We start from the raw sequence: 12,058 nt of genomic DNA on the forward strand, positions 1-12,058 counted from the left end.
GTGCTGTAATGGAGAAAGTGAGCCACAGAGGAAAGATGCAGGGGACATTCAGTTTGAACTGATTGTCAGCCTGGGCTACAGGCTGCAAAGTGAGGCCCTGTCTCAAAAAAAAAAAAATAAGGTGGGAAGGAATGGTTAGAAGATAGGAGAAAGGAAGGAGAAGACAATAACGGTATTAAGTAATTGCTGGGGTCAAAGAAAATGATCTAGAACATGAATTACTTCAAATTTAAGGCATAGGAATTTCTTCCAGAACACAGACGACGCAGGCTGGAAGGCAAGCAGTAGTAGCTGTCATACAAATGTGTGGCATTCTCTCCCTATCTCCACATTTATTAAAAGCAGAGTCAGGGCATGCACAAGGCCCAGCACACACACACACACACACACACACACACACACACACACACACAATTGAAAGTTGAGATTCATTGCATGGCTTTAGTTTCGTGTTGTGCTATGGTGCTCTCCTGCCATGTTTAGACACAGGGAAGCAGGTGTGCAGAACTTGTTTGAACCAGGACTGGGGTTCAACAGAGCAGGATAAAGGAGGCCAGGCTGCTGAGAGTGTGTGAAGGAAGAAGTGACTTTAGCAAGGATTCCGAAATAGAAGCTGAGGAATGAGAGGTCTCAAGGCCAGGGGAGAGGTGGTGAGATCAACACATTCCAAGGATAGGAAGGAAATGGGCTCCCATTGCAGCCACAGAACAGAAGGCTACTCTAGAAGCCAGTGGGCTCTGTTGGGGGTGGGGAGGTAAACCCTGACTCCGCAGAGCATAGCGAACTGCCACAGGAAGGGACTGGCACTGCAGGCAAGTTCATTCACAAAACTGAGGAATGAGAAGGTTCCCATAACAGCTGTTCTTAGATTGTCTGAGCCCAGAACTACCTGGAAACTCTTCAAAATACAGATCCCCATGTTCCTGGTTCAGTGACTGTAGGCTCTGGCCTATGAGTTTATATGCTTTATAAAGCTCCTCGCGTGATTTGATATGCCAGGTTTGGAGAATCTAACTCAGGAAAGTATAGCGTTCTAAGTTATTGAAGTAAGTGAAGTGGTTATACTTTTAAGAACATAGCTAAAGCCTAGCATGGCAGCTCATGCCTATTACTCCAGACTTGAGAGGTAGAGGCAGGAGTATCAGGAATTCTAGGCCATCCTGGGCTACATGAGACACTGTCTCCAAAAGCAAGAAGAAAAATAAAGGCATAACTGAAGGCAGGCTTTGGTGGTTCACATCTGGAAGGCCGGCACCGAGGGTCAAGTGTTCTGAGATGAGCCTGGGATACACAGCAAGAGCTAAGAGAAAAGAAGGAAGAGAGAGCAGGAAAAGGACAGAGGGGAGGGAGGGAAGAAAACCCCAGGTCAAGAATACATGTAACCCCATTTGTCTGGACGTTACAACCGCAGAAAAGCTGGCTGAAAACAAGCCTGGCACCAGAGGAACAGAGTGAAGGCAAACACCAAGGGAAAGAAAGCATGGAAACCGTGCTGAACCTTACCCAGACTCCACTGCCACCCAGGACTCTTCCCATCCAGGAGCCAGGAAATACTCATATTGTTTTATCCAGTGTGAGTTGGGTTTTCTATTTGTTTTTGTTTTTTAAAGTGTTCTCCACACCCTTCCCCACATCAGAATTAAAAGAATGTGAAAGTCCATGCCAGCTACTGCTTTCCTTCTCCCCTTTAGTAAGGTTAAAATATAGCCAATATTGACATATTCTAGATAAAATATATCCATTCTTAAATTCAGTGTATCAGGACTAGTAGTAGTTCACCCTGGTAATTTCTGTACCCACCAGACTGAGGCAGGAGTGCCAAGAGATCAAGGCCACCCTGAGTGTGCTACATAATAGGTTCCAGGCCAGCCTGAGCTATAGGATAAAACCCTGTCTCAAAAAGACCAAAAAAGTGGTTGAGTATGGTAGTACACATCTACAATTCTAGCCGTTGGCAGATAAATGCAGAAAGGTCAGGAGTTCAAGGCTAGCCTGGGCTAAAATGAGACCCTTACAAAATTAAGCTGCCAATCATGGTGGTGCATGCCCTCAACCTCAGCACCCAGGAGGCAGAGGCAAGCTAGCCTATCTACAGGGTCGGATTCAGGACAGCCAGCGCTACATAGAAAGATCCTGTCTCAAATTTTTTTTTTTTTTTTTTTTTTTTGGTTTTTCGAGACAGGGTTTCTCTGTGTAGCTTTGCGCCTTTCCTGGAACTCACTTGGTAGCCCAGGCTGGCCTCGAACTCACAAAGATCCACCTGCCTCTGCCTCCCGAGTGCTGGGATTAGAGGCGTGCGCCACCACCGCCCGGCTCAAAATTTTTAAGTCAAATCTATTTAAGGATATGAAATTTTTTTTCAGCTTTTACTCCTTGTTAAAAAATCACAGAATTGCTCCCAATACACATGCAAATGCTTGATACTTATAAGACAATCATTTTTATATGAGGATCAAGAAGTTCTAGCCTAAGAGGATTAAAGTTACTCTCCACCTTTCAGATTTCAGCATCCTTTGGACCCTCCGGAGGACATGCCTTGACACTGAGTATGCATCAGCAGTAAGTGATGAAGGCTTCTTCTCAAACTTAGAAGGAATTACTTTAGTAATTAGTTCTTTGGTTATTGCTTACAGACTGAGATCCCAAGATCTGTAGATGATAAACAAGCCATTGTATCCATGGTAACAGTGGCTTAACTTTTCAACGCACAGAATGGTAATAACATTTTCTTCTTTCATTTATTTCTCACTGTTTCTTATAACCTTGGGGGGTCCAGCATGATGATCTCAGTCAGGGCTAATGACCAAACACATCGAGATTTCAGAGGTAAAACTGAATATTGTCAGCTAGCTAGACAGTGGTGGCATACACCTTTAATCCCAGCACTTGGGAAGCAGAGGCAGGTGGATCCCTGTGAGCAAGGCCAGCCTGGTCTACAAAGTGAGTTCCAGGACAGGACAGCCAGGGCTGTTTACACAGAGAAACCCTGTCTTGAAAAAACAAAAACAAAAACAAAAAAAAAAAAAAAGAACCTTGGGGCTGGAGAGATGGATGGCTCAGTTTAAGAGCACTGAATGGCCTGGAGAGGTGGCTCACTGGTTGAGTTCAATTCCCAGCAACTACATGGTGGCTCATAGGCATCTGTAATGAGATCTGGCCAGCAGGCATACATGCAAACAGAACACTGAATACATAATAAATAAATTTTTAAAAGAAAAGAGCACTGACTGTTCTTCCAGAGGACTGGGTCCAATTCCCAGCACCTATGTGGCAGCTCACAACTAACTGTCTGTAACTCCAGGATCCAACACCCTCACACAGACATACATGCAGGCAAAACACCAATGCACATAAGATAAAAATAAATATATATTCTAAAAAAAATTGTCTTACTCTTGTTTTCTGAGAGAGACACGTGTTTTATTGCTGTCCTTTTAAATCACAGGTGATCAAGAGCTTGGAAAAAGGACCAAGTCCAGGAACCATACACAAACGAATGGGGTTAACTAGAAAAGAAATCACAGCCAAATGAAGCCCTTCCAATGGACTGAAGAAGTCCCTGCTTTAATCTTGCCACTCATTTTCCCAAACTTTCTTTTCCTCTTCACATTCTCCAAATAAGAAAACTTTGGTTGGGGCTGGGAGGTAGTGGTGCATGCCCGTTAATCCCAGCACTCACAAGGCAGAGGCAGGAGGACTTGTGATGTGAGTTCAAGGCCAGCCCGGTCTACATACAGAGCAAGTTCTAGGACAGCCAAGACAGAGAAACCCTGTCTCCAAAAACAAAAAGAAGAGGAAGAGGAGAAGAAAAACTTTAGTTGGCAAATGAACTTTCTAGAAGTTCTTCCTTCCCTCCTCCTAGACTTGAAAAGTTGGGTTGGGTTGTGGCTCTGTGATAGAGAACTTGTGTGGCACTCATGAACCTACAGATTGGATCTTTAGTATGGCCACAATTATAATAAGGAAAATAACAACTTTAAAAGTTGCAACATGAGGCTGGGCGGTGATGGCGCACGCCTTTAATCCCAGCACTCGGGAGGCAGAGCCAGGCGGATCTCTGTGAGTTCGAGGCCAGCCTGGGCTACCAAGTGAGTCCCAGGAAAGGCGCAAAGCTACACAGAGAAACCCTGTCTCGAAAAACCAAAAAAAAAAAAAAAAAAAAAAAAAAAGTTGCAACATGATTCCAGGATCATAGAATGTCCTGTCTTTTGCCTTAATGTTCCTCATTCATTGTGTTAGCTGGGGACTGCCAACTCTCGAGAAATTTGCATATGCCTTTCAAATCTGTCTTCACATTCAAAATGAAAATAGCATCTTTAATCAATTTCGTCTACTAAGGTATTATATCAGATTTGCCGTTCGGCCTGTGTTCACCATTCTCTTCACAGTGTTACCCCAATTTTCTTCTGAGATCCACACTTTGTCTGCAAAGTCTGGGACCACAGAAGAGCACACACAGCCAATGGCGACACTTCTTCCCCTGAGTAAGGTGATCTATTTGTCCAATAACCTTACAATTAAGAAAAGCCATTGAAATGCAACCAGTGAAGCTATCCACAATTTCCCTCTGGATATGGCATGATAGGCTGGAACTCCAAACCCGCGACAGTCATTTTACACCAAGAGGATGTCTGAAAATGGAGTCATTTCAGGAGCAGAAGAGAAAAACAAGACTGATATGACAGAGTAGTTTGTAGCAGGTGGAACCAAATGAAATTGTCAATGTTTGCTAACGCCTATCAAGATAAAAGGCAATCTCATATAAATTAAACAAATATCTGTAATCTTCACTTAGGGATTTCAACAAATTTCTTTGGTTTCAGTCAGTTTACCACAGGTTTCTATTATCAATACAACTCCTGATTAATATGTAAAAGCCATTATTGCCTGCCCATGTTAAAATTTGTTTTGGTAGTGGATCAAATCCAAGGATTTGGGCATGCTGCACTAATGCCCTACCAGTTAGCTGCAAAAGTCAAAATCCAGAGAAAATTAATGACAGAAGACACTGTCTGCTAGCTATTTCCCACTCTGATTCACTCTGTCCAACCATTCTGTGAAGTAAATGTGAAGCCCACTGTACAGACAAAAAGAGCAACCCGGGGCTCCTCCAGCAGTTACACTGGATTTCTTGGGTAATAAGAAAAAGGAAGTAGGATTCAAACTAAGAGTCTTAATCCAAAATCCCAAGCACCGCCCACTTCTCTTCATGGACCTCTACAGAACACAAAGGCAAACTTGGCATTTCAAAACAAACCACTACTAATCATTTTCAAATAGAGACCCAAAACCGACACTGAAGCATGTCAAATCTTCCTAAAGCCAGAGAGGTCCTGGGAAGGGTAACCCGAAACTAGAGAATGACGATCTCAGAGTCTCACAGTGGAGTCCATTTAATTATGAAATCCAGACCAGCTCACCTACATACTCTGGACTTGTAAAGCATGTCACAGTAAGTAGCAGTGATTCCTTTCATTTCCTCAAGCTCACAAAGCTAATAAATATGAAGACCATTCCAGGGGAGCTGGAGAGATGGCTCAGAGATTAAGAGCACTGACTGTTCTTCCAGAGGCCCTGGGTTCAATTCCCAGCAACCACATGGTGGCTCACAACCATCTATAATGAGATCTGGTGCCCTCTTCTGGCCTGTAAGCATACATGCAGGCAGAACACTGTATACATAATAAATAAATCTTGAGAGAGAGAGAGAGAGAGAGAGAGAGAGAGAGAGAGAGAGAGAGAGAGAGAAGAAAAGAAAAGAAAAAAACCATTCCAGTTATACCAACAAGTGCTTCTTCAATCTCATTTTCTCCATTCTAGAGTGGAGCTTCACAACTGGTATATTTGTAGTTGTACTACACTAATACTCAGTACTACACTAATACTATACTAATACTCCCTGAGTGTGTGTGTGTGTGTGTGTGTGTGTGTGTGTGTGTGTGTGTGTGCGTGTTTGGTTGTTTGATTGTTTGTTTGTGTGAGGGTAAGAATGTACATACAGTTGGAGAACAGACTTTGTAGCCCAGGCTGACTTGGAATTCCCTCTTTAGCTGAAGCTAGACATGAATGTCTGATCCCACAGCCTCTCTCTCCCTAATTCTAGAATTAAAACACATACTCCAACACCTGCCTTTAATCCCAGCACAGAGGTAAGTGTGTACTCCAGGCCAGCCAAGGCTATGTTGTGAGACCCTGTCTCACAAAATTACAACAAAAGATACCCCACCACAGCTGGCTCCCTTTGTTTTGAATTCAGCTATTTGTGGGTTGGGGGTACATAGAGGCAGAGCAATATCTAGCATGCCCAAGCCCCAACCTTTGATTTGAACCAGAATGAGTGAAGAAATGAACATTTCCTAAGGAACCTGCAATTGCTTGTTACCCTGTTCCACCTGGTAAGACTTAACAGCCAAAACCAATATATGGTACTGGAAGATAATTAGGTTCTTGATATCAATATTTTTAAATATAATAAAAAATGCATTAAAAATTTTAAGCTTCAGTGTTCTGAAAGTGCTTGTCCAACAGGCAGTGGTGGCAGATCTCTGTGAGTTTGAGGCCAGCCTGGGCTACAGAGTGAGTTCCAAGACAGGCACCAAAGCTACACAGAGACACTAACCTTGTCTCGGGAAAAAAAAAAAAAAAAAAAAAAAAAAAAAGTGCTTGTCTAGAGACAGTGATTAACCAGGAACTAATAATTACCTTGTCTAGTTTTATCCAAGTTTCGTAGCTGTCTACACAACAAAACACAAAGATCCTCAGGAATGTGCCTTGATGGCACAAGCGTTTACAAAATGGGTCTGAAGATGCTGGGCACTGATGTGGCGTAAGTTCTAGACCAAGCCGGAAGCTGAAGTCCTGAGGCTGCCTTAACCTATAAATAGATTCCTCTTTGGCCTGACATTCTGCTGTGGCCTCTTAGGCACATCCAGTCGGGTTAAAGACTGCCAAGGTCATCTGCTTGCCATTCTTTGCTTCATCTGATAAGTGTGCATCCCCAGAAAGGAATCCAAAAAGTCTCAACCAAAGAGGGTGGGGCATCCACAAAAGGAGATAAGCAAAGAGAAACTGACTCCATCTGGGCTCTATCACAGATTACATACCCTTAGGCCAGGAACTTAACCCCATTCATTCTTTTCAGGACCTCCCTCCCCACTGCTGGGTTAACCACCCATCAGTATAAAACAATACCCAGACTTAGATACCCAAGGTTCCCTCCACCTACAAATGTTTCCATCAGATCAAGATGATTGGAGAGTTGAGGCAGAAGCCTATTATAATCAGAAAGACTTCAAGCAGGGAAGTTGAAGTCCGCTCTGAAATAAAAGCAACAGCAATTAAAGTTCCAGAGACAGGTGACAGGACCAAAAATGCCGCCTCCTTATTACAGGTCCCACTCAAGGTGGAATCACAAAAATTTAATCCATAACAAGAACACATTCTAAGATCTAGGAAATCCTCAAAGAATTGAGTGGAAAATGTTTAGTAAGACTGATCAGCAGGTAAAAGTGCTTGTCACCAAGCCTGACCACTGGAGCTGGATCCCGAGATCCACGTTACCCTTCACATGCATGTTATGACATGTGCACTTCCACATACATGAATAAATGTAAAAAAATATTTTGTGTGTCTTTCTTAAAGTGTTGATAAACGTAAGGTTAGTTGCTAGTTTATTTTCATTGTCTGTATTCACTGGGCTAAGAAGTATTTTATGTAATTTACCTCCATATGGTTATAAATATCCTGAGAAGTTCTCTTACTGTATCAGCTCTACAGTTCACAGATCTGAGTGCTCCGCCAGGCAGGGCAGCTGCACTCGTTAACCCTGGCTCAAGAAGCTGAGACAGGAGGATCACAGGCAGCAGGTAGTGATTGCAGGCCAGTCGGGGCTACACACAGAGACACTGGCTCCTAAGAAATGAGTTAAAATAGTAAAATATGAAGACTGAGAATGGTGAGACGTGGGGTCTAGTTTTAGAAACCTGAAGAGCTCCCATCATTACAGCCGAATCCCAGCACTCAGGAGGCAGAGGCAAGCAGCTGAATTCCAAGCCAATTTAGTCTATCTGCTGAGTTCCAGGACAGCCAGGGCTACAGAGAAACCCCGGGGGAGGGGAGGGGCTGAAGAAACACACACACACACACACACACACACACACACACACACACACACACACCATATTAGTTAGTGAACATTACATTACCATATCTGCTTAAAAAAAAAACTTACAGAATGCTTCTCAGCTTTTTTTTTTATATAATTTTACACATGGACAGTAATTTTCCAGAGAGGGACAAAAAAGTACACTAAGCTATATTTAGCACATGATATATAACCCTAAGTAGGCACTGTGAACCCTCCCTACCTCACACACACAACAACAGTAAATCCCTCTTCTGGGTTTCCAATACTCTAGAAAGATGTTCAAAGAAAGAATTGTTAGTCGTCTTCTTCTGCCGCCCACCCCTCCTTTTGGAAAGATTTTTGCAAGCCTGGTGCGTTTGCCGGCCCTTCCAAACTTCCCAGGAAGTCTGAGATGGGTGCTTCTCCGAGTTGCTGTATAATTACTTGATTCCCTCTAAGGAGCTTATGCTAAGAATTGAGGAAAGAAAGCAGATTAACCATTTGAATACATGCCACGGCCCATCCACAAGCCCTCCCCGCTCTCCTCTGTAAACGGGGGGGCTTCCACAGTCCGCACCCATCAACCCCCAATATGTGATCTAGGGAAATCAATTTATTGCTTTGACTAATCCCGCAACAATAGGGGTTTCATTTTTATTGTAGGGCAATTAAGTTGTCGGACGGGGGAAAAGCGGGAGGGGAGAGGGGGGACTGGCCCATCCCCACAGACAGATTAGCCCCTGCGGTGGCTGCAGCGTCCGCTCTGTCTGTCTGGTGGTCGGTCACACGCAGCTCCAGGCTGCTACCTAGCAACGAAAGCCAGGGAGAGAGCTCGAGGGTTCCTGTTCTCTCTCTCTCTCTCTCTCTCTCTCTCTCTCTCTCTCTCTCTCTCTCTCTCTCTCTCTCTCTCTCTCTCTCTCTCCCTCCCTCCCTCCCTCCCTCCCTCTCTCCCTCCCTCCCTCCCTCCCTCCCTCCCTCCCTCCCTCCCTCCCTCCCTCCCTCCCTCCCTCCCTCCCTCCCTCCCTTCTCATTTAGCTTCGGTCCTCTCCATTTCTTTTAGCTTGTCTTTCATTTTCTTCTCTTAAACACTTTTTCTATTCTGAACTCCAAAAACTTTGCCCCCTTTCCCCCTCTTATCCTCTGCTCTGTTTCGCAGGAGAGGGAAAAAAAAAATCTAACTCTCGGACAACTTGAAAAAGTTTGTAGCCACATTAGAAACTTTCCGCATTCCAGCCCCAAAACTCAGGCGCAGCAAACCAGCTCCATTCATCAACACAAAAGCACCCGCTCCGGGTAGAAAGGGAAAGCCTTCAAGAAAGTACTCTAGTGTATCAGTCGCTCTCTCTCCGCCAATCCCTCCTCCCGGCCTTATCTGGCTTCGTAAATGATCGGTATCATGGGATGCGGTCTCATGGGGGTCACCGCGGGACGGAGTTTCGTCACTGATGGAAGGAAGGAGGCTCTGGCCGGCCGCCCCGGGCGCGCGATGGGATCGGGTCTCCCGCGCCGGCCGGACGCTGCAGGTGGAGAACTGCGCTGGGAGCTGCGTGGAGGACCGCTCAGCCCCGGCTAGAAGAAAGCGCAGACCCACGCGGGAGACCCTCTCTCTCTCTCCAGGTTCCAGCCTGAAAAGCATTGAGGGCCAGGACTAATTCCCGTGGGAACAAAGGCGCAATCGCCGCGGGGTGAGCTGTCACAGAAGCCGGTGCGACCCCGTTCCCGAGCTAGCGGAGGAAAGGCGCTGCGCTCGTCACTCCTGGGGTCACCCGAGCGCTCTCAGCCCGAGCAGCTCCGCCGCCGCCCACCCTCGCCCCGCTCCCCTCCGCAGCGCCTAGAGTGGACGGCGGCGCTGCGCGCGTGGCTCCCGCAGGTGGCCGCTTACCTTGGCCACTGACTGGAGCCAGGTAGGCAGCGATCGCCAGCAGCAGCATCCATGCTGCCGCTGCGGCGGCCGGGCGCTCCATCCTCGCGACCGCCCCGGGCCTCGCCGTTCCTTCCCCGGGAGGTGGGCGCGCGCCGCAGCCGGCACAAGCAGCAACTCCGCTCAGGCTCGCAGGTCTCGCTCCGCAAATCTGCTGGCTGCTAGAGGCAGAAAGCCGGCCCGGATTCCAGAGGCATCCACTTTTCTACCCGCGCCAGTCCCCACCCTCCAGACAGTGCATAAAGACCTTTAGACCAGACCGCCCCGGAACTAGCATGCGGGAATCCAGTGGGCCAGGCCCCCTGCCGCCCGGCCCGCCCCCTGCACTTTGCGACTCTGGGAGGAGTGGGCACTCGAACACTTGCGCGATAGCACATGCACACTCCACACGCGCGCACGCTTGAGCATGCTCTCCTCCAGGAGCACACGCACCGGCCACATACAGTGACTGCTTCACACGCTAGGGAGCGCACACCCCTCTCTTGCACACGCACGCACATTCCACGACCATGCTCAATCACTGACAATCACTGCTACTCACTCAAACACGAGCAAGCGCTGCCCTCGCCACTCATAGAGATTTGCCCAGGAACGGAGGCAGGCTAGACAGCCAACGAAGAAATTTGCCACCTACACAAACTCCAGAACTTTATCTAGAGTTTGAATGGAGATAGAAAGGAAATGGAAAACTGGGAAAGTCAAGAGAAGCGACTTTTAAAAATTAATTAATTAACTAATTAATTAATAAAAGATGAAAAGGGAAAGAAAAGCAATGGAAAAGGAAGAGAAGGAAGGGAGAAGAAAAGAAAGAGCTGGGAATGTGGCGGTGCACGCCTTTAATCCCAGCACTCGGAGGCAGAGGCAGATGTATCTCTGTGAGTTCGAGGCCAGCCTGGTCTACAAAGCGAGTTCCAAGGGAGGAAGGAAGTGTTGGGGGGGAGGGGGACCCAGGAAAAGGTTGGACAAAGGCACAGAATGGGCTTAGAGTCGCCTTGAGCTTCATGCCCTAGCCTGAACTCGGTAAGCTCCCCCGGGGCTCTGCCTTCCCCTGACATGGTGCAGGCTGCTCACACTCACACGGGTTTGCTTGTGTTTTGAGGAGATTCTGTCATTGCTGTGGAGGCGATATCTATCTAGCTTCTTGAGTTGCACATCTACAGGTGTTACATCTTCAACAAAACTTAGGAGGAGGGGCTGGTCTTCCCGTGATGCCAGCATTAAAACTTCAGGAGCTGGGAGCCACCCTGAACCTGTTAACTGAGGCACAACCCTCTTAAGAGGGTGGACCTTACAGGAGCCCTTCGGGCCATGGTCCCCAGCTGTGTGAGACTCTGAGGCGCTGAGACTAGCCAGCTGGTGCACTAGACTGAAGCCGCTGGGAGTCCCACGGGAGGATGGGCTGTTCCCCAGCCTCAGGCCATCCCAGAATCTTCTGTCCTGGCAGCTACCGCGGGTCCGTAGAGCCCTGGTCCAAGGAGTTATTTCCTTCAGGCAAAGCGCTGTGACGTAGGGGAGCGGCTATCCACGTGGTGCCCAAGTGGGGTTCCTCCCTCCGCCTCCTCTCCCGGGAGTGACAGCCTGCCAGTCACCGCCTGCTTCTTCTCTCCCTGCAATGCATAGTCTGTCTGGACCTCTGCTGACCACAAACAACGGTCCGGGTAGCGTGGCTTAAAGTGGCGAAGCTTGGGGATGGGTGACACATTAAGTGTTACTTTTGGAGGACAAATTCAGGCACAAACAAATAAAATAAACACTTAATACTTAAAACCAACAGGTTTGTGAAAACAGTGATGTCCGGACTGGAAAATGTAAAAAGTTGGATACTTTGGCCAAAGTCTCCTGCTGTGCGGCGCACCAGAAGAGGGAAGAGTTGAGGACCCCAAGGGGGCCGGGGGGGGGGGGGGGTGACGAGTAAAGGGTGGGGGTTGGTGAGGGGGCGCGGTGCTGCACTCCAATCTCAAATCGGGATGACTTATGACTGTTTCAGAATGTTGGTACAAGGACCACGCTGG

General features: G+C 47.1%; 1 protein-coding gene across 1 annotated transcript in view; it reads right to left on the reverse strand.

Moving 5' to 3' along the window:
• Lrp2 (LDL receptor related protein 2) overlaps positions 1 to 10,268 on the reverse strand; it is a 151,889-nt gene extending 141,621 nt beyond the window's left edge. The window contains exon 1 of the mRNA XM_015987614.3: positions 10,008 to 10,268. Within this exon, the coding sequence (XP_015843100.1) occupies positions 10,008 to 10,089 (82 nt within the window). The 5' untranslated portion in view covers positions 10,090 to 10,268. The remainder of the gene's footprint in view (positions 1 to 10,007) is intronic.
• Between the last annotated feature and the right edge of the window lie 1,790 nt (positions 10,269 to 12,058).

Source organism: Peromyscus maniculatus, chromosome 4 (genome assembly GCF_049852395.1).
Source record: "Peromyscus maniculatus bairdii isolate BWxNUB_F1_BW_parent chromosome 4, HU_Pman_BW_mat_3.1, whole genome shotgun sequence".
NCBI lineage: Eukaryota > Metazoa > Chordata > Mammalia > Rodentia > Cricetidae > Peromyscus > Peromyscus maniculatus.